This window comes from Salvelinus namaycush, chromosome 33, assembly GCF_016432855.1.
Source record: "Salvelinus namaycush isolate Seneca chromosome 33, SaNama_1.0, whole genome shotgun sequence".
In the NCBI taxonomy this organism is placed as follows: domain Eukaryota; kingdom Metazoa; phylum Chordata; class Actinopteri; order Salmoniformes; family Salmonidae; genus Salvelinus; species Salvelinus namaycush.
This window is the reverse complement of record NC_052339.1, coordinates 22073636-22096243: the sequence shown is the minus strand read 5'-3', so window position 1 is coordinate 22096243 and position 22608 is coordinate 22073636. Positions and strand designations below refer to the sequence as shown.

Genomic DNA, 22608 nt, shown 5'->3' with positions numbered 1-22608 from the left:
GTACATACAGTTGAAGTCGGAAGTTTACATACACCTTAGCCAAATACATTTAAACTCCGTTTTTCACAATTCCTGGAATTTAGTCCTAGTAAAAATTCCCTGTCTTAGGTCAGTTAGGATCACCACTTTATTTTAAGAATGTGAAATGTCCGAATAATAGTAGAGAATGATTTATTTCAGCTTTTATTTGTATTTCTTTCATCACATTCCCAAATACTCTATGTATTTGGTAGCATTGCCTTTAAATTGGGTCAAACATTTCGGGTAGCCTTCCACAAGCTTCCCACAATAAATTGGGTGAATTTTGGCCCATTCCTTGAGGGCTCATCATGCAGGTGGTTGAAGGCTAATCTGAAAACAAAACTCCCTAAATTCTATCAGCATATCGATTGTGCTACCAGGGCTGGTAAAACCTTGGATCATTGTTATACTAACTTCCGCGACGCATATAAGGCCCTCCCCCGCCCTCCTTTCGGAAAAGCTGACCACGACTCCATTTTGTTGCTTCCAGCCTACAAACAGAAACTAAAACAACAAGCTCCCTCGCTCAGGTCTGTTCAACGCTGGTCCGACCAATCTGATTCCACGCTTCAAGACTGCTTCGCTCACGTGGATTGGGATTTGTTCCGCATTGCGTCCAACAACAATATTGACGAATACGCTGATTCGGTGAGCGAGTTCATTAGAAAGTGCATTGACGATGTCGTACCCACAGCAACGATTAATACATTCCCAAACCAGAAACCGTGGATTGATGGCAGCATTCGCGTGAAACTGAAAGCGCGAACCACTGCTTTTAACCAGGGCAAGGTGACCGGAAACATGACCGAATACAAACAGTGTAGCTATTCTCTCCGCAAGGCAATCAAACAAGCTAAGTCCCAGTATAGAGACAAAGTAGAGTCGCAATTCAACAGCTCAGACACAAGAGGTATGTGGCAGGGTCTACAGTCAATCACGGATTACAAAAAGAAAACCAGCCCCGTTGCGGACCAGGATGTCTTGCTCCCAGACAGGCTAAATAACTTTTTTGCTCGCTTTGAAGACAATACAGTGCCACTGACACGGCCCGCTACCAAAACCTGCGGGCTCTCCTTCACTGCAGCCGAGGTGAGTAAAACATTTAAACGTGTTAACCCTCGCAAGGCTGCAGGCCCAGACGGCATTCCCAGCCGCGTCCTCAGAGCATGCGCAGACCAGCTGGCTGGTGTGTTTAAGGACATATTCAATCAATCCTTATCCCAGTCTGCTGTTCCCACATGCTTCAAGAGGGCCACCATTGTTCCTGTTTCCAAGAAAGCTAAGGTAACTGAGCTAAACGACTACCGCCCCGTAGCACACACTTCCGTCATCATGAAGTGCTTTGAGAGACTAGTCAAGGACCATATCACCTCCACCCTACCTGACACCCTAGACCCACTCCAATTTGCTTACCGACCCAATAGGTCCACAGACGACGCAATCGCAACCACACTGCACACTGCCCTAACCCATCTGGACAAGAGGAATACCTATGTGAGAATGCTGTTCATCGACTACAGCTCAGCATTTAACACCATAGTACCCTCCAAACTCGTCATCAAGCTCGAGACCCTGGGTCTCGACCCCGCCCTGTGCAACTGGGTCCTGGACTTCCTGACGGGCCGCCCCCAGGTGGTGAGGGTAGGTAACAACATCTCCACCCCGCTGATCCTCAACACCGGGGCCCCACAAGGGTGCGTTCTGAGCCCTCTCCTGTACTCCCTGTTCACCCACGACTGCGTGGCCATGCACGCCTCCAACTCAATCATCAAGTTTGCGGACGACACTACAGTGGTAGGCTTGATTACCAACAACGACGAGACGGCCTACAGGGAGGAGGTGAGGGCCCTCGGAGTGTGGTGTCAGGAAAATAACCTCACACTCAACGTCAACAAAACAAAGATGATTGTGGACTTCAGGAAACAGCAGAGGGAGCACCCCCCTATCCACATCGACGGGACAGTAGTGGAGAAGGTGGAAAGATTTAAGTTCCTCGGTGTACACATCACGGACAAACTGAATTGGTCCACCCACACAGACAGCGTTGTGAAGAAGGCGCAGCAGCGCTTCTTCAACCCCAGGAGGCTGAAGAAATTCGGCTTGTCACCAAAAGCACTCACAAACTTCTACAGATGCACAATCGAGAGCATCCTGTCGGGCTGTATCACCGCCTGGTACGGCAACTGCTCCGCCCACAACCGTAAGGCTCTCCAGAGGGTAGTGAGGTCTGCACAACGCATCACCGGGGGAAAACTACCCGCCCTCCAGGACACCTACACCACCCGATGTCACAGGAAGGCCATAAAGATCATCAAGGACAACAACCACCCAAGCCACTGCCTGTTCACCCCGCTATCATCCAGAAGGCGAGGTCAGTACAGGTGCATCAAAGCAGGGACCGAGAGACTGAAAAACAGCTTCTATCTCAAGGCCATCAGACTGTTAAACAGCCACCACTAACATTTAGTGGCCGCTGCCAACATACTGACTCAACTCCAGCCACTTTAATAATGGGAATCGATGGAAATTATGTAAAAATGTACCACTAGCCACTTTAAACAATGCCACTTAATATAATGTTTACATACCCTACATTACTCATCTCATATGTATATGTATATACTGTACTCTATATCATCTACTGCATCTTGCCATCTTTATGTAATACATGTATCACTAGCCACTTTAAACTATGCCACTTTATGTTTACATACCCTACATTACTCATCTCATATGTATATACTGTACTCTATACCATCTACTGCATCTTGCCTATGCCGTTCTGTACCATCACTCATTCATATATCTTTATGCACATATTCTTTATCCCTTTACACTTGTGTGTATAAGGTAGTAGTTGTGGAATTGTTAGGTTAGATTACTTGTTGGTTATTACTGCATTGTCGGAACTAGAAGCACAAGCATTTCGCTACACTCGCATTAACATCTGCTAACCATGTGTATGTGACAAATAAAATTTGATTTGATTTGAGGCTCAGCCTTCAGTTGGGCAGATACAAGAAATCATTCTCAAATAAAAAAATATAAAAGCTTGATATATTGCATCCCCACGCCTACCAATGAACATTATTTGAAATGGGAATAGAGAGAACTGTGACTCGGTAAAGCACCTCCAGAACAAGATATGTGAGGGTGGGACAGAACAGAGAATGATGGCTATTTTTAGACCCATTAGACAGCCATCAGTATGCAAATAATAATGGACAAAGCACAACGATGGTGACTTCTCCTTCATGGTATTTTCCCTTATGGGCTGGGTCAGGTGATACCTGTTGCCAGGTGTACGGATTTGTAGCACATTGGCTATATGACGCCACTGACATTTATTTTTAGTAAACCTAGATGTACACATTACTGATTTAGTTTTGCGTTCATAAGATCTGAGAGCGGTCAAACGGAGCCGGTGGTGACATGCTTACAGGTATCCGCGACTTCACAAACCTTCATTCATCCCAGACTCACATACAACTCGGTGCCGAAGATAAATATATTGTGTCGTTTCCAGGTAGGTTATGAATGTGCACCGTCTTTTAACTGCCTTGCCTATCACGAATTTAGTATCCCCGAAGAGATCCGACATGGTGGATGATGAAGACGCGGGGTAAATCCATTTGAATACAATCACTTTTTGACACTACCCTTTTAGATTTGAACGAAACTTCACCTATTTTCCCATTGTATAATTGTTCAGAATGGAACTTGTTGGACCTGAATGCGAAAACATTGAAGAGATTCAGGTGCAGTAAATTACTGCTGTCAAGTGAGCGATTCAAACCATCCGCGTTCAAACCATCCGCTCTTCAGTTTCGGCCTGAATTTGTGTACGGGAATACAAAACACGACTGTATCGCGTATTTTATTTTGGGGAAACTGAGTCGGATGCACTCTCATGCACAGATGAAGACGATAGCTGACACTTATTCAGAATTCCTTTATGAAAATGATACCAAATCGTTTATTTCATTTTCGCCTTATCAAACATTACAGCACTTTGATATCACGGGTAGAGTGAGGCTGCAGTTACCCTAAAGGCATGCTTCAGTTCGGCTGGCTAGGCGAACCAAACGAGTGCGCAAGAACCTTGCTTGGCAAACGAAAAAAGCTGCAATAGCACTGTTTGTCCATTGTCGAGGTGGTGCTGTTCAGGTAATGTTAAAGTATCAAAGAAAGATGTGTTCACAGACATAACATAAAAATACAGTACACACACAGCAAGATCTAAGTGAGCTTGATATGTCACTTTTTTAGTCATTTATCCAGTGTGATGACCATTGGGCTGTACGATGCCCATATGTCAATTTAAAATATGGATAAGTAAAATTGAATGGAAGCCAGAAGTCATGGATTACAGGCAACATTCGCACTGAGCTAAAGGGTAGAGCTGCCGCTTTCAAGGAGTGGGACTCTAACCCAGAAGCTTATAAGAAATCCCGCCATGCCCTCCGACGAACCATCAAACAGGCAAAGCGTCAATACAGGACCAAGATCAAATTGTACTACACCGGCTCCGAAGCTCATTGGATGTGGGAGGGCTTGCAAACTATTACAGACTACAAAGGGGAGCACAGCCGAGAGCTGCCCAGTGACATGAGCCTACCAAACGAGCTAAGTAACTTCTATGCTCGCTTCGAGGCAAGTAACACTGAAACATGCATGAGAGCACCAGCTGTTCCGGATGACTGTGTGATCACACTCTTTGCAGCTGATGTGAGTAAGACCTTTAAACAGGTCAACATTCACAAGGCCGCAGGGCCAGACGGATTTCCAGGACGTGTACTCCAAGCATGCGCTAACCAACTGGCAAGTGTCTTCACTGACATTTTCAACCTCTCCCTGTCAGAGTCTGTAATACCAACATGTTTCAAGCAGACCACCATAGTTCCTGTGCCCAAGAACACTAAGGTATCCTGCCTAAATGACTACCGACCCGTAGCACTCACGTCTGTAGGCATGAAGTGCTTTGAAAGGCTGGTCATGGCTCACATCACCATTATCCCAGAACCCCTAGACCCACTCCAATTTGCATACCGCCCCAACAGATCCACAGATGATGCAATCTCTTGCACTCCACACTGCCCTTTCACACCTGGACAAAGGAACATCTATGTGAGAATGCTATTCATTGACTACAGTGAACTTTGAGCTAACATTCTTCAATTCAATAGTAGATCACTAATCCATTGTCATTAACATTGCAAAGTATAACAAGTAATTCATTGTGTTCAAATTGAATTATATGGGTTAGAAGATGGACCTGCATAAGATGTAATTTCCTTCCTCATACTTCTTAGCATGGTCTGCAAAGTGTAACCTTCTTCAGTAGAGACCAGCCATAAACAGACCCCTTTACAGCAGCAAGATGTCCAGTCCAGTAGTCATTCTATAGGGACTGCTGGAGTTTACCTTCTAAAGCTACCAGGTAACATAACATATCTCTTCTATCCAGTCAGCGGAACAGTGGGTCTGATGGACCAGGTTTCCCGGTCAGGGGTTGGCAGTGACGTCACAGACGAGACCGCCTCCATGGGGGAGTACAGGTGGAGCTCTGAGGAACATGAGGTAAGATACAGAGCCCTTCAGTTTACCTATCTGTGAGTATCATGCACTTACCCCTACATTGTATAACATGTCATAAAGTCTGCTTACTCGCCCACCCATAAACACTGCATGGTGACGATGTATCTTTAGTTAGGCATTATTGATGCTATGGTTTTTAGACCAATGATGTAATGTATACTAACTTCAAACTGCACTTGCACTGTAGCATTTTTCTACTTTGTATAGTTTTATTTAAAGATTGAGGATGATTTTCTCCTGATGGTGTTTAATGTCTGTTTTTATGTGGTGAAGCCAAAGACATTTCCACAGTGTGGACAATAACGGTTCCTGCCCTCTAGTGGAGAAGACGTTCTATTACATTCTGCCCATTCTGCCATCTATTATGTTGACATCACATTTAGCTTTTGTCGTGATGTACTAGTGACAGTATACAAAGCTCATGTGCCGATACTGTTTTTCAGCTACATTAGTGTTCAGTTCCTGGTCTTCTCTGTATTTACTGAATAGCGAGAGCGTATTGACCAACTGTCACTTTAATATATAAATATGTATATACACACTGAGTGTACAAAACATTAGGAACTCTTTCCATGACAGATTTCTCCTGGTCAGTCTATGATCACTTATTGATGTAATTTTTAAAATCCGTTTCAATCAGTGTAGATGACGGGGAGGAGACAGGTTAAATAAGGATTTTCAATACTTGAGACATGGATTGTGTATGTGTGCCATTTAGATGGTGAATGGGCAAGACAAAATATTTAAGTGTCTTTGATCAGGGTATGGTAGTAGGTGCCAGGCGTACCGGTTTGAGTGTGTCAAGAACTGCAACGCTGCTGGGTTTTTCCACGCTCAACAGTTTCTCAAGTGTATCAAGAATGGTCCACCACCCGAAGAACATCCAGCCAACTTGACACAACTGTGGGAAGCATTGGAGTCAACATGGGCCAGTATCCCTTTGGAACACTTTTGACACCCTGATGAATTGAGTCTGTTCTGAGAGCAAAGGGGGGGGCAGCTCTACATTAGGAAGGTGTTTCTAATGTTTTGTCCACTCAATCTGCCTTTAGAAAGTATTCAAACCCCTTGACTTTTCCACATTGTTGTGTTACAGCCTAAATTTTAAATTGATTAAATTGAGATTTTGTGTCATTGGCCTGCACACATTACCCCATAATGTCAGTGGTATTTCATTTTTTTTTTTTTTTTTTACAAATTAATAAAAAACTAAAATCTGAAATGTCTTGAGTCAATAAGTATTCCACCACTTATATGGCAAGCCTAAATAAGTTCAGGAGTACTAATATGCTTAACAAGTCATATAATAAGTTGCATAGACTGTTTAACATGATTTCTGAATGACTACCTTGTGTCTGTAGCCCAAACATACAATTACCTGTAATGTCCCTCAGTCGAGAAGTGAATTTCAAACTCAGATTGAACCACAGCATTCCAGGTGAAGCTGGTTGAGAGAATGCCAAGAGTCTGCAAAGCTGTCAAGGCAAAGGGTGGCTACATTGAAGAATCTAAAATATATTTTGATTTAACAGTTTTTTTGCTTACTACAAGATTCCATATGTGTTATTTCATGGTTTTGATGTCTTCACTATTATTCTACAATGTAGAAAATAGTAAAAATAAAGATAAACCCTTGAATGAGTAGGTGTGTCCTAACTTTTGACTGGTACTGTAGCTTGACACAACTTACCCCATACTGGATGAAATATGACCACTACCTTTTTAAAACCATGTCTATCTTTATTTCCCAAACACAGTTCAACAGTGAAAATCACTTTTTTTTTTTTTAAACACAGGCTTAACACCTAACAAACACTTTAACTGGTACTGTATGAAAAAAAAACTGAATGCAGCAGAGTTTTAGCCAGCATGACCTCTGTACTATAGAAATTACTATTCAAATGAGCTTTGTGATTATAATGTTACCTCTGTGGCCCGTCAATCAGATGTCCGACCCTCAGGGCCAGTGTCTGGCCGCCCCCCAAGCCCTACCGGCCCCCACCTACAAACAGAGGGTTGAGGAGTTCAAGAAGCTGTTCAGAGAACTGCCTGAGTCAGAGAGACTCATCATGGGTGAGTTACGTGTCTATGTGTGTGTGTGAGAGAGAAATGAAGAAAAAGAGATGGGGAGAGAGAGGCCCCATCCAGAAATGGACCCTAATAATAATAATAATATTTATAATAATAATAATTTATTATTATTATCTCTTAAAACCAAAACATTGGCACCTCTCTCACCTGCATATACCAGCACACCTGTACTATACTTACCTGTGTCAAGGTGCGTCCCGTGTCTTTCCCCAGACTATACCTGTGCCCTCCAGAGAGACATCCTACTGCAGGGACGCCTCTACCTGTCAGAGAACTGGCTCTGTTTCTATAGCAATGTGTTTCGGGGGACAAAGGTGAGCTCACACATGGGGGAGAGATGGAAAATAGGAGTTTTCTGTCTTGGGGATTAATTAATCAGATCATGATATGCTGTAAATGTGTGTTTGTATTGCATTATTCTGGTCGTGTTAAATGTGGTCAGTGTTCTCTGGTTTTAGACGGTGATATACTGTATTTAGAGAGTTGGGCCAATGCGGTTTCTCTCTGAATGTTCATAGAGCGGCGCTTTCTCCTCAATAGCCGTTGCTAAGTGATGATTAACGCTTCTGCTTTGTGCTGTTTACTGCTGATAGTTTTCACAGTGAAAGCAGATGTGCAATTTGTTGACTTGGATTCACATTATCCCCAATGCTAATCAATAAAAATGTCTGTTAAATTCACTGCTCTGTTTTGCTTGATTACAGCGGGTCATTTCATAGGGAACTGTCAGAGGCGCTCTCGTATTGTTACATCACAAACATGTAGAGAATAAAGGTGCCAACATGACAGCTGTTCAAAAAGCTGGCAGAACTCTCTTAATATATGGCTCTGGTCGTAGATAGCCTTGACTCTGGAGGTCATCACTGTGCTATATTGTCGTAGATAGCCTTGACTCTGGAGGTCATCACTGTGCTATATTGTCGTAGATAGCCTTGACTCTGGAGGTCATCACTGTGCTATATTGTCGTAGATAGCCTTGACTCTGGAGGTCATCACTGTGCTATATTGTCGTAGATAGCCTTGACTCTGAGGGACATCAAGGCCATGTACAGAGAGAAGACAGCACGGCTGATCCCCAACGCCATTCAGATCTGCACAGACTCAGAGAAGGTACAGTATAGTCACTCAAACACCACCTGGGTTCTGTTTAATATCCCTGGACAGTTGCACTAACGCCCTGGACCAGAGCTAAGAGACCCTGTGCTTTTCATGGTTTAACCCCTCAGGAGTAGGCCTACAGCTGCAGCACTGACAAAATAACATGTTACTCATCCCTTCTGTCTGTCCTAAATGCAAACCAATGGATGGTTATCACTGCAATAATATTTACAAGCTTCTGTCACTCTCTTCCCTACAGTTGTTCTTCACTTCCTTCTCAGCCAGAGAGAAGAGTTACCAGGGAGTGTTCCGGATGTGGCAGAACACTCTGATGGACAAAGTGAGGCACAGTTCAGCGACTTCATAACCTCACCTCACTCACTGGGGTGCATCCCAAATGCCAACCTATTCCCCATAAAGTGCACAACTTTTTTATATTTACATTTTTTATTGAACCTTTATTTAAGTTAAGAACAAATTCTTATTTACAATATTGGCCTACCAAAAGACAAAAGGCCTCCTGCGGGGATGGGGGCTGGGATTAAAGAAGGGCATTTCTATGACAAGGATATTTACAGTGGGGCAAAAAAGTATTTAGTCAGCCACCAATTGTGAAAGTTCTCCCACTTAAAAAGATGAGAGAGGCCTGTAATTTTCATCATAGGTACACTTCAACTATGACAGACAAAATGAGAAAAAAATCCAGAAAATCACATTGTAGGATTTTTAATGAATTTATTTGCAAATTATGGTGGAAAATAAGTATTTGGTCAATAACAAAAGTTTATCTCAATACTTTGTTATATACCCTTTGTTGGCAATGACAGAGGTCAAGCGTTTTCTGTAAGTCTTCACAAGGTTTTCACACACTGTTGCTGGTATTTTGGCCCATTCCTCCATGCAGATCTCCTCTAGAGCAGTGATGTTTTGGGGCTGTTGCTGGGCAACACGGACTTTCAACTCCCTCCAAAGATTTTCTATGGGGTTGAGATCTGGAGACTGGCTAGGCCACTCCAGGACCTTGAAATGCTTCTTACGAAGCCACTCCTTCGTTGCCCGGGCGGTGTGTTTGGGATCATTGTCATGCTGAAAGACCCAGCCACGTTTCATCTTCAATGCCCTTGCTGATGGAAGGAGGTTTTCACTCAAAATCTCACGATACATGGCCCCATTCATTCTTTCCTTTACACGGATCAGTCGTCCTGGTCCCTTTGCAGAAAAACAGCCCCAAAGCATGATGTTTCCACCCCCATGCTTCACAGTAGGTATGGTGTTCTTTGGATGCAACTCAGCATTCTTTGTCCTCCAAACACGACGAGTTGAGTTTTTACCAAAAAGTTCTATTTTGGTTTCATCTGACCATATGACATTCTCCCAATCTTCTTCTGGATCATCCAAATGCTCTCTAGCAAACTTCATACGGGCCTGGACATGTACTGGCTTAAGCAGGGGGACACGTCTGGCACTGCAGGATTTGAGTCCCTGGCGGCGTAGTGTGTTACTGATGGTAGGCTTTGTTACTTTGGTCCCAGCTCTCTGCAGGTCATTCACTAGGTCCCCCCGTGTGGTTCTGGGATTTTTGCTCACCGTTCTTGTGTTCATTTTGACCCCACGGGGTGAGATCTTGCGTGGAGCCCCAGATCGAGGGAGATTATCAGTGGTCTTGTATGTCTTCCATTTCCTAATAATTGCTCCCACAGTTGATTTCTTCAAACCAAGCTGCTTACCTATTGCAGATTCAGTCTTCCCAGCCTGGTGCAGGTCTACAATTTTGTTTCTGGTGTCCTTTGACAGCTCTTTGGTCTTGGCCATAGTGGAGTTTGGAGTGTGACTGTTTGAGGTTGTGGACAGGTGTCTTTTATACTGATAACAAGTTTAAACAGGTGCCATTAATACAGGTAACGAGTGGAGGACAGAGGAGCCTCTTAAAGAAGAAGTTACAGGTCTGTGAGAGCCAGAAATCTTGCTTTTTTGTAGGTGACCAAATACTTATTTTCCACCATAATTTGCAAATAAATTCATTAAAAATCCTACAATGTGATTTTCTGGATTTTTTTCCACTCATTTTGTCTGTCATAGTTGAAGTGTACCTATGATGAAAATTACAGGCCTCTCTCATCTTAAGTGGGAGAACTTGCACAATTGGTGGCTGACTAAATACTTTTTTGCCCCACTGTATATGAACAGTAGGAGTTACGCTAAGCACAGATCTAGGATCGTCTTCCCCTCACTCAATCCTACTCTTGCTAATAAGGAAATAATAGGACAATAGTATGGTAATAAGCTAAACTGGGGAGAATCTCAATTGGTTTACTCTACTCCTCCGTCCTCCCCTCCTTTTGAAAAAGGTCAAAGGTAACCAAGGAGAGGAAATGTGGAAACAAATGCACTTGTATGAAATGACTATCCTTCACTCGCGCATCATCATGCAAATGACGTTTGCAGGGGTGGAGTACCTAATGAAATGTGTAGGGTACTAAAAACACATGTAGCTAGTTGTGAATTTTTATATATATAAAAAAAAAATGTCACCCCTTTTTTCTCCCCAATTTCGTGGTATCCAATTGGTAGTAGTTACAGTCTTGTCTCATCGCTGCAACTCCCGTACGGACTCGGGAGAAGGGAAGGTCGAGAGCCATGCCTCCTCCGAAACACAACCCAACCAAGCCGCACTGCTTCTTGACACAATGCCCATCCGACCCGGAAGCCAGCCGCACCAATGTGTCGGCGGAAACACCGTACACCTGGCGACCATGTCAGCATGCACTGCGCCCGGCCCGCCACAGGCGTTGCTAGTGCGTGATGAGACAAGGATATCCCTGCCGGCCAAACCCTCCCCTAACCCGGACGACGCTGGCCCAATTGTGCGCCGCCCCATGAGCCTCCCGGTCACGGCCTGCTGCAACAGAGCCTGGGCTCGAACCCAGAATTTCTAGTGGCACAGCAAGCACTGCGATGCAGTGCCTTAGACCACTGCGCCACTCGGGAGGCCTAGTTGTGACATTTTATAGATAAAAAGATAAGTAGCATATCATTTTTAAATATGTGCATGCTTTTCTCCTCCTAGTAAAAACAGCTGATTCAAAGGGGTTGTGGCGGATCTCTAAACTCTTCCGCAAAGGACTGCGGTAGAATACTCCTGTGCTTCCTCAGCGGGAGGAAGCGCCTCCATTCGCCTACTAACTAATTGACACTCTCCTCGACCACTTATTGGTTTCCGGATCACGGAGGAGAGAGGACGAAGGAGTCGAGGAAAGGACAGTATTTTGCCCAAATGGGAATATCTCATCGAATGGCTCTGGGAGAATCTTTATTGCGTCCCCTCTCCTCGCCTCCTTCTCAAAACCCATTGGATGGAAAAGCCAGAGGTCCCATACCCACTGACCTTCTCCTCCAATGGGTGTTGAGAATGAGGCATGGAGGGAGGACCTGAGGAGTATGCAATTGAGATTCTCCCATTGTTCCAGTTGCATGGATGCCAACTACTAGCTAACCAAATATCAATGGTGATGGTTATCATAGCTCTAGTCTGTCATTTCATGCAACCTATCCAGATTTTTATGTAGTATGCAAGGCTTCTGTGACATTACCCTGGCTGACTGTTCTTATCTAATCAGTCCTGGGTAAACACCATGCCCCTCAGACTGGCCCCATGTCCCTAAACGAGGTTACCATGGCATTCAGTTCTTATGTTATATACAAGGGGAAGTGGCAGGCTGAATATTCATAATGTTTTGTTTCTTATAACATACTAGCTATTTTGATAGCAAAGTTGAGATAAAAGTAAAACTTATTAGGACCTAGAATGAATGCAACTTATAGGGGCAATATGGAAGACTGTGGACCAAGGGAATGAAGCTGTCAAAACAATCCCACAATAACACTGGTGTGGCTCGGGAGTTAGCGAATGAAGGTAAGGTTCAATGACCCCTCAAAGGTGCGGCTATGAAGGTTAATTTGCATAAGACACACACCCTGCCCCCGAGAAAGCACTGTCGTTTCGTTACCTCGCCATTCTCCAGGGCAACATATCTGATTTCCGTTGCCACTGAACGTTCACGAGGTTGGCATCTAATAGAGCTTTTATCGAAGCTATGTATCTTTCCATAAATGGGCGGAGCGCTCTTGTTCCTATTGTTGGGCAAAAAAGCGCCTAACTTCCTGATTGCTTTGTGACGGCGCACAGGTTATAGTTCAGTCCAGCTACCAGGCAGGTATACGTAACAACTGTTGGGAAAGAGCGAAATAGCTACAAAGTAAGTAAAACAACTTTAAAATGGCCTTTATTACTTGATTGGCAGCAAGTGACAGATGTTGATCTAAATTATGATTAGCTGTGCACAGTTTGGATTAGGCTAAAGAAACCGTGGTTCCATATGGCCGCTTTCTTGACTAGATTCTGTTGCATGGGAAATAATATTAAATTGTTTTCTTTTGACTCGTAAGTGATCAACGATTGTTCAATCTCTCAAAAGATTTTTTAAGTAATCTACATTTCCTTATTACTCACCCCTTTCCCCCATTCACGTATTTTTTAAATAACTTGTTTTTTCTACAGTGTACAATTTCACTATGAGCAAGGTACCAGCCATATTTTTGTTTAAAATTGTATTTACATTTTTTTTGTCTGGTCATAATTTTAATTTCAATCAAAGGTGGATCTAAATGTAATCCACACTGCATGTATTGTTTTGTTTTTTAGTCTCGTGACATCAGTGTGGTTGAGTAAGGAGCAGGTTAGGGCTGTTTTGTTTCATTGAAACTAGGATACTGGAGGCGGTGTGGGATTCATGCACAGGTGGAAGATAGTTATCATGTTACTGGAAGCCAGACAGAGGAATTCATCCTTATAATTTTTATTTTGATTGAGCTTTCGCACGTTATAACCTACAAAAATTTGATTGGTGGTGACACTACCAGGAAAGCAGTTGCTTTTCCATGATAACAGAAATCTATTCAAGTGCCACTGTTTGCTGTGTACCAAGCTCCTCTCCCTCTCTCCTAGCCACTGAGTAGTTTGGCGCTGTGGCAGATGGTCAAGCAGCACTATGGCAATGACCTGGGCCTGAGGATTGTAGAGATAGAAAGTCTACAGACATCAGCAGAATCAACCACGCAGAAACACACCAGGTGAGGATGACCACTCACACACACCTGGATCGCTCTCTCTCTCTCGGACTACACAAAGAACAACATGCACTCACCTACATCTGTCTAACTGACACATTTCTGCAACCTGTTTACCCACCTGGTCCGTGGCAGCATGACCGTGAGGCCTGGTGGAGAGGACTCTGGGAGGCCGTCTACTCTGCGCCTCCAGCCGGGGGATCAGGGCTCCTTTGAGCCCACTGCACCCCAGGGAGAGGACCTACCCTCACCCCTCGGACAGAGCTCCATCAACTCAGGAAACACAGTACGACACCTCTTTGAAGTCACATAGATCACATCATTACTCTTTTTGTTGACAAAGCCCTGCTCCACAAACTTCAGACTTTTCTAACATCACTGTTAAGATTTAAAATGACAAGTTATCAAACCCGTTCACAGGGTTTGTTAACTCTGGAGACTCCTTTGGTGTCTAGAGAATTAGGTAAATCAGCCTATAATTTCCTTGCACCTTACGTGTGGAATGATCTACAATACAGTTTAAAATGAGAGGAATTGGTGCCTCTAGAGCGTTTCAGAAGGTTGTTAGGGGACCTTTTTACTGAAGAATGTGATTGTGTTTTGCTTGTTGTGTATAATAAACTGTATATACATGTGTAGTTTAATGTGATTATTGTATTTGCATGTGTATTGTGGTGCTATAGAGGTCTATTTTCCAGATGAGGCCTGTGTCTCAGCATTGACTCCCTGTCAAAATAAAGGTTAAATACAAATTCTCACAAGGCTTGGATGATATCAAGTAATCGCCTTAGTCATGTTGTCTCCACATATTCTCTTCATTGTCTAATGAGTATTGCAAGTGAATGACCAGTCAGATTGATGGCATTTATAGCAAGGCTTCCATAGTCAGGGAAGAGTGACATTGCCATTGTGTGTCCTACAGGATGATGCTTGCAGCACCTCGTCTCGGTGCACTCCTGACCCGTCCCTGGACCGCTCTGCCCCGGAGCGGGTCTCCAAGCGCTCTGAGCTTTCTCTGGACCTCAACTCTAACTTGGACCGCTTCTCTGAACAGAGCGGCTCGGAGAGTGCAGAGGAGGGTGAGAACTAACCCCACTGTGTGTGTTCATTGGTTCTACCCAACAGGCATGTGCGTGGTAGTACTATTGACCCTCAAATTGTTTGTTAAATGCATTCTACTTTAAAGTGATTGTTTTGTTTTATGCTAGTGATCTGTTAAATGTGTTTTGTAGAGGCATTCCTCTGAGATCATGCTAACCCCCCCATCTTTCCCCCTGCCTCTCCTGTAGAGGAGAGGGTGAGTGTCTCCCAGCAGCATGGCAGGCTCTATGTGAACACGGTCTTCAACATCAGTGCAGAAAAGATGTTTGAACTGCTCTTTACCGAATCCCACTTCATACGAAGATTCATGAATGCCAGGAAGATCACCAGTGAGTCATCTCCCCATCCACCCTGTTATAAGCCACAGTCCTCTCCTCTGATTAAGACTGACTAGTCCTCACTCCTCACAAGCTATTTTTAAATGAGACTGTCCGAGCGTTGTTCTAATGTGGTACCAAATAAAGTAGTAGATAGGTTAACACAAAACACATGTGTGATTGTCGTCAGATGCCATCCTTACACGGTGGCAGAGTGACGCGTCCGGCTCCATGAAGAGGAGTCTCAACTACACCATCACCATCACCAACCCTCTGGTGGGCAAGTTCTCCACCGCCACGGAGAACCAGGTGAGCCCAGGTCTGCACTGCGTGTGGCGGATTTTTAGTAGTGTGTGTATGTGCAGGTGTGTGGAATGTCTTTTCTCCAGAGTGTGTGTAACTCCTCTGTTGTCCTGTCAGATCCTGTACAAGGAGTTCAGGGAAGGTCAGTACTACCTCGTCGACTCGGAGGTCTACACACACGACGTCCCGTACCACGACTACTTCTACACTCAGAACCGCTACTGTATCATCCGCCATTCCAAACGCAAATGTCGCCTCAGGTGAGCAGCAGAGACATCACAGCCTTTCGACATTGTTATCTGCTCAGTTTACTTTAGGGTAAAGACTTTCAGGGTATTGGGGTTGAGCTTTTCGCTGCGCTCACGGTCTCTTTGTTCAGTGCGATGTGCCTCTTACATGGTTTTTGTGTGTCAAAGACTAATCAATATCCCCTAGGAAAGGTCAATTCACTTCCAACTATTGCAGGCCGGTGTGTTGTTGGTTCCCTTCTCCCTGATAGCTTTTGGTCAGAGTGAAAATCAGCAGTGCTGTCTGTACAGCCCTCCAGGACATTTTCCTGCTTTATTGGAGTCATTCCTCTAGTGGCATAAAGCCTTCTATTCTCATATCCTAGGTCTGTGACTTCATAGCGCTTATTTGCTGTGTCCAGCAGTTGACAGACTTCTTTTAATAAATACTAAATGTTTGGTACTTCAGAGTTTGTGGTTACTAATTACCCATTACAGAATGTGAATATAGATCATTTGATTACTATTCAATTACAACTGTAGAGTTGATGTGCTGGTGTTGTGTGTTCAGGGTGTACACTGATGTGCTGGTGTTGTGTGTTCAGGGTGTACACTGATGTGCTGCTGTTGTGTGTTCAGGGTGTACACTGATGTGCTGCTGTTGTGTGTTCAGGGTGTACACTGATGTGCTGCTGTTGTGTGTTCAGGGTGTACACTGATGTGAAGTACAAGAAGCAGCCGTGGGGGCTGGTCAAGTCCTTCATCACCAAGAACTCCTGGAGTGGCCTGGAGGACTACTTCAGACACCTGGGTGGGCAGTAGGCTGCTGCAGCCCTGGAGATCTCTTCACCCTTCTCTATATCTCTCTTTCCACCCCATCTTTAAGAATATCTGTCTGTCTTGTCCCCTCTTTCTCTGTAGTTCTTCAAGTCTCTCCTCCTTGTTTGGCTGATCTCTCTGAGTGTATCTTCCTCTGAGGGCCTGTCTTCCTGCCTCCCCACTTCTCAATCTCCAATTAGTCTCTCTGCCTGTGAGTGTTGGGTTAGCCATAATAGGCCCATGCTCTCTTTGTATGTTGGTGCTTCACTGGTTTCTGTCCAGCTCCCTCTCTCCTATACTGTATAACGACCAATCTCCCTACCCTTCCTCTGCTCTTCTCTTACTCACCCTCTCCAGTCTCGTTAGATTAGATCTGAATCAAAGCCCTGCACTCACACTGACAGTCCAACTCTCCTCATGAGATGTCGATTAGCACCCAACCTCCCTACAGACTGCCCGGCAGTCCTCTCTACATCACCCCTACCACTTCTAGTCATCTATTGACCCCTGTCTTCCAAGCCATTTGACCCAACTTTTCATTTGACCCTATGTTATCACAGAATCTGAGCTGATGGAAGAGGAGGCGGAGCTGAACCAGGGATGCGGAGACCCCGGTAAGATGATTGGCGGGATGCGTCATTGGCGGAGGAGGACGTTCAGTCGGACACTACAGGAGCACCTGAAGCCCAGCAAGCAATGCGAGCCTGACCTAGACCCTCACAGAGAGGGCAAGACGGGTACATACATGTTCTGTTTATTTAACAACCATCTTCTGACACTTGGATAACATTACACGTGCTATATGAGTGAATTGCACAAACACTCAATCAGTCAAATGACCTACAATAGACACACAGTCATATGTCTTCCGTTCAAGCTGTTCCGCTCTCTCCCGGGTTGTGTGTCAGATCCCATAGATATGAAGGGTCCACCTCGATGGAACATCTCTACCATCATAGCTGGGATGAGCATCATGTAAGTCGACACCACCAGTCAACACTCAAACGGTATAGCTGTAAATCATCATGAACCTTTTCTATTGTCTGTGTTTGTGTACTTTCTTCAAATCAAATGTTATTTGTCACCTGCGCCAAATACAACAGGTGGAGACCTTAGTGAAATGCTTACTTACAAGCCCTTAACCAACAATGCAGTTTAAAAAGAAAATACCTAAAAAGAATAAGAAATAAAATTAACAAATAATTAAAGAGCAGCAGTAAAATAACAATAGCGAGGCTATATACAGGGTGTACCGGTACAGAGTCAATGTGTGGGGGCACCGGTTAGTCGAGGTAATATGTAGGGATGCATGATATATCGGTGAACATATCGGAATCGGCAGATATGAGCTAAAATGCCAACATCGGTATTGGCCGATGTCTAGTTTAACGCCCCGATGTGCAAAACCGATGACTAAACTGATGTGCATACCTAAATAACATAGGTACATGACGTAATGACGCCACGTAAAATGTTGCGCTACACGTGCAACACAGCATTCCTAAACTAGCCCACAATGTCTGCTGTGTGGATCGAGCAGTTAATTGAAAGAGTAACAAAATTTCAGCGAGACAACTCAAAGGCGAAATCCATTAAAGCCAAGATAATGGTATTCATTACCCTTGACTATCAACCGTTCTCTGTCGTGGGTGATGTTGGCTTTCGCCGACTGGTCGAGTGCCGGTACACACTACCAAGTGCGCTATTTTTCAGACGTTGCCCTACCGGAGTTACACAGTAATAGCGTCACTGCTATTAGCTTCATGACATACATACTATGGAATGCCGTTTGGGTTTTTGCATGTCAAAGCTGTACAAAAAAGTCTGCAAACACCAGCCACGAACAATATCTTTACAATACCTCGTTGGTAATAAAGCATCATTTGTTCGACCGCAACTTCTGGGGTAGCTAGCTTTAGCTTGGTACCTAGCTAGCACCAATACAACCAGCCTGAAAACAATAACCAGTAGAACCTGCAGTCATTTTCATTATTCTTAGCAATGATTTAGGAATCCTTGTGAGTAAGTATTAGCTGGGTTGCCACTTGTTGTTCGCCTATTGAAATTGAACTTCAGTTCATGAAAATAAATCGCTAGTCAGCAACTTAACCCTGTTGCCCAAAGCTAACGTTATAAGCAGCCAGCTAGCTTCATCTGGCTAGTGAGGCTCTACCGCACCGGGTTATGTGTTGTGAAGCTAGTCATTGACAGTAATCCAAATGAATACATAGTAGAATGATGCCATACTTTTATTTTGAAGGCTAACTGCAAAGTCCACTATTGTGGCTAGCTTCACGTAGTTTGGTCCGACCACCATGAATCAAATAAGAACTGTCTTATAAATTAGGGTTATTTTAGATGACACCTTGCTATATAGTTAGCTAGCTAACTATAGCTACTGATACAGATGTCGTGTTATTTGACACGACTCAAACGGCGTTACATGAAATCCTGGTTGAGAATTAAATGACTGAACAACGAAACAGCACAGCAAGTAAGTGAAATAAATAGGTTTTGATTATGTTTTACTGGTAATGGGGGCATACGTAAATGCCAACAAAATAACTTTTTGGTCAGTGTGGTGTGTGTAACCTGTTATTTATCTAGGCAAGCCAGTAAAGAACTAATTCTTATTTACAATGATGGCCCGGACGACGCTGGGCCAAATGTGCGCCGCACTATGGGACTCCCAATCACGGCCGGATGTGATACAGCCTGGATTCGAACCAGGGACTGTAGTGACGCCTCTTGCACTGAGATGTAGTGCCTTAGACCGCTGCATCTGTGTGTGTGTGTGTTAACTATTTAATTGTACTAGAATGCTTAAAAGGCTAAAATTGTAAATATCGGTATCGTTTTTTTTTGGCAAGGAACATATTGGATATCGGTAACGGCCAAAAATCTCATATCGGTGCATCACTAGTAATATTTACATGTAGGTAGAGTTATGCATAGTAAAGTGACTATGCATAGATAATAACAGCGTAGCAGCAGTATAAAAGAGGGGGGCAATGCAAATAGTCTGGGTAGCCATTTGATTAAATGTTCAGGAGTCTTATGGCTTGGAAGTAGAAGCTGTTTAGAAGCCTCTTGGACCTAGACTTGGCGCTCCTGTACCGCTTGCTATGAGTGCATTCTGCTTCATGAGCTCAAACAGTACTTAGGTGCAGTATATTAGCCAGGTGTGTGTTGATCTTAGCCAGGTAATCAGAAACCTCACAGCCTCTTTCTCTGGCTGTGTGTTCCCAGTCTGCTGATCCTAACAGTACTGAACCTGGGGCTGTTCTTTAAGCTGTGGGCCATGGAGGATGTGGCCAACCGCATGTACCTGAGCACCAAGCACCACCTCCGGGAGAGGACCGAGAGCAGGTAGGCTGCTGCACACCGGGTGAAGGCCTGCACTTTTCACATTACATTTGATATTTTAGTCATTTACCAGACACTCTTATCCAGAGCGACTTAGTGTATTCATCTTAAGATAGCTAGGTGAGACAACCACATGTCATAGTCAGTACATTTTTCCTCAATAAAGAAGCTATCAGCAAAGTCAGTGCTAGTAGGAAACGCCAGACAATCTATAACCTAAACTTAACCAAACACCTCACCCTAACAATTATAATCAATAAGAAAATAAATACAGTATATCGGTTTGCAGGTCAGCCACATCCCCTTAGCATGCATCCAAGTCAGGAAAAACTTTCTTTCACCATTTCTTGGAGTAATCACTGATCTGACAGGATCGGGTTGTTGTGGAATTCTCTCTCTCTTTATGCTGACTATGTCTGTCTCCTCAGTTTTGCCGCTGACTTCTTTCCTGAACCGGCCCCAACATACAGGACCAGAGAGGAGACTTTGCTGCTGAAAGCAGTGCTGCAGGACTCCATCAACCTATTGGAGCAGGTCAGTCAAACGACCAGCTATGTTTGTGTTACAGGCTCCCGAATTCCTCCTGCAGGTGTTTGTGTGTCTGTACAGACAATGACAGTTTTTTTCCTCTTTTCCCCATAGCTCCGCAGTTCTCTGTCGCTGCTTCAGCAGAAATTTGTAACCAACAGAACAGCAATTCTGCAGTGACACCGTCACACCTGGCGACCTCACTACGCCCTCTGAAGCCTGGGGTTGTAAAGGCTACAGGGACACGCCTCTGAGGACTCTCTCGTAACCAGGGGTGTTGCTAAAGGGACGACTCATGCACAGACTTGTTACTAAGAGCAACAATGGTTCAAGTCCCAGGGCCTTTAATAGTGTGGTACCAGGTAGATGGATGTTTTAATTTTAATTTTATTTAACTTGGCAAGTCAGTCAAGAACAAATTCTTATTAAAGTTCAACTGTCGGCACTGCGCTGTGGAGGAAGAAAATGGTTCCCAACCATCAGCAACACTGGGAGACAACTGGTGGACTGGGGTTTATGTGGGGTTCTGTTTTCAGTTTGGTAGTTCTTTATTCTTCCTTAATGTTGGTGCTGGGTTTACTGTGATTAAGTTAGAAGTTCTACTGCATGCCTCACTGTGTACTGCGTACCCCTTCGATTGACAAGCCAATCACAGCAGATGTGAGCCAATGGTGTGATGAGCGCAGCAGATGAGAACCAATGTTTTGATAGAAGTGAATGTAAGGAATCCATGAAATATTTTTACTTTTTGCACAGTGCCTTGTGTACTTTTTATGGTTTTTAGTTTAATTTAGATATTTTTTTTCAATTAGAAGGCTTTCAGAAAGTAATTTAATAATTTATTTGGATGCCCATGGGTTTCTGCTCTTGTGAAAATGTGAATAAGTATGCAGTTGAGGGAAAAAAAATGTAAACCTTGGATGGTTTGTGGTTTTTCAGCTGGTTTGTAGATGTACAGCAGACCTCAATATCAGGGTTGTGTTCAGAAGGGTGCAATGTTCTGAACGCTGCAGATATAAATGCCTTTTATAAACCTGTCATGAAACCTTATTCTACATGAGTTTGTTCTACATAATATATTTTTATCTGAACGTTCTGTAACGTTGCACCCCACTGAACGTGACCCAGGTGAACTTTCTCAGGAGCATTTGGTTAGAACCAAAACATCCCGATTGAATAATACTGATTACATTTAGTTAATCCTGATAGCTGTCCCATGTAGGCTAGGCTAGAGGGTTAGTGGCTGTTATGTAATTAATATTCCATCCACATGCCACACCCATTCAAGAAGCCACAGCACTAAAACGTTGCACTGCTGTTGTGTACGTCCACTATAAGAATGTGACCACCACAAGTTTAGTCTGGACTGAGTTGAATCCACACTAGTGCCTTGTTAACTTTCTTTGAATTGTTACTATTGTAAATTACAATTTACAATGACAAATGTTAATTTTGTGCAGCATATACCACTCATTTCTGTGTGTGTGACGATACAGCTTCAGACTGTATGTAACACCCATCCTTATGTTTTAAATAAAAGCACAGGAATCTTCCTACCGTTGTTACATGGAATCAATGTGAACCATTTGGATGTGAATAGTTTACACACACACACACACTGTATAATTTGTTTTCTATTTGTTGGCTATTTTGTACATTTGTTAGACAAAGATGTATTGTTGCTTTGAATAAAGAAACACTTTCCTGCCATGTGTTAGTCTTGTCAATGTATTGTAAGATAAGGGGCATGTTATGATCAGGGCCAGGCTAAAAGCACTACAGTCAGCATAAACCATCTTTCTACTTTTAATCTACTACTCTGATCACATTTGTGAATGTGTGTGAGTGAGTTTGAGGTTACTTCACTCTATCAGCACAAATGCCTGGATGTAGTAAAACTATTAGACTTGTAACCAAGATGCAGTATATTTAGTTACAGTAGTTGAGGAAAGTCCTTGTGTAAAACCACACGCTGTCTCTAAAAATGTATTGGCATCATTGCTGTGGCTGTT

At 43.7% G+C, this 22608-nt stretch overlaps 1 protein-coding gene across 1 annotated transcript; it reads left to right on the top strand.

Moving 5' to 3' along the window:
* Positions 1-5508: 5508 nt before the first annotated feature.
* gramd1c (GRAM domain containing 1c) lies at positions 5509-22306 on the top strand. Its single transcript, XM_038972690.1, has 17 exons — positions 5509-5601; positions 7566-7692; positions 7924-8024; positions 8725-8820; positions 9068-9148; positions 13814-13938; positions 14071-14221; positions 14858-15014; positions 15225-15365; positions 15544-15662; positions 15774-15916; positions 16591-16694; positions 17263-17439; positions 17611-17677; positions 19952-20071; positions 20497-20602; positions 20711-22306. Exons 1-17 carry the CDS (start codon positions 5509-5511, stop codon positions 20774-20776), a joined length of 1974 nt encoding a protein of 657 aa, XP_038828618.1. The 3' UTR covers positions 20777-22306.
* The last annotated feature ends 302 nt before the right edge of the window (positions 22307-22608 follow it).

What these genes read in the sequence shown, in the direction of transcription:
- gramd1c (XM_038972690.1), top strand. Translation starts at nt 5,509, where the DNA reads ATGGACCAGGTTTCCCGGTCAGGGGTTGGCAGTGACGTCACAGACGAG. An exon ending in CTCGGAGAGTGCAGAGGAGG is followed by an intron (nt 15,015 to 15,224) that starts GTGAGAACTAAC and finishes CCTCTCCTGTAG; the next exon opens with AGGAGAGGGTGAGTGTCTCC. An exon ending in CCACCGCCACGGAGAACCAG is followed by an intron (nt 15,663 to 15,773) that starts GTGAGCCCAGGT and finishes TTGTCCTGTCAG; the next exon opens with ATCCTGTACAAGGAGTTCAG.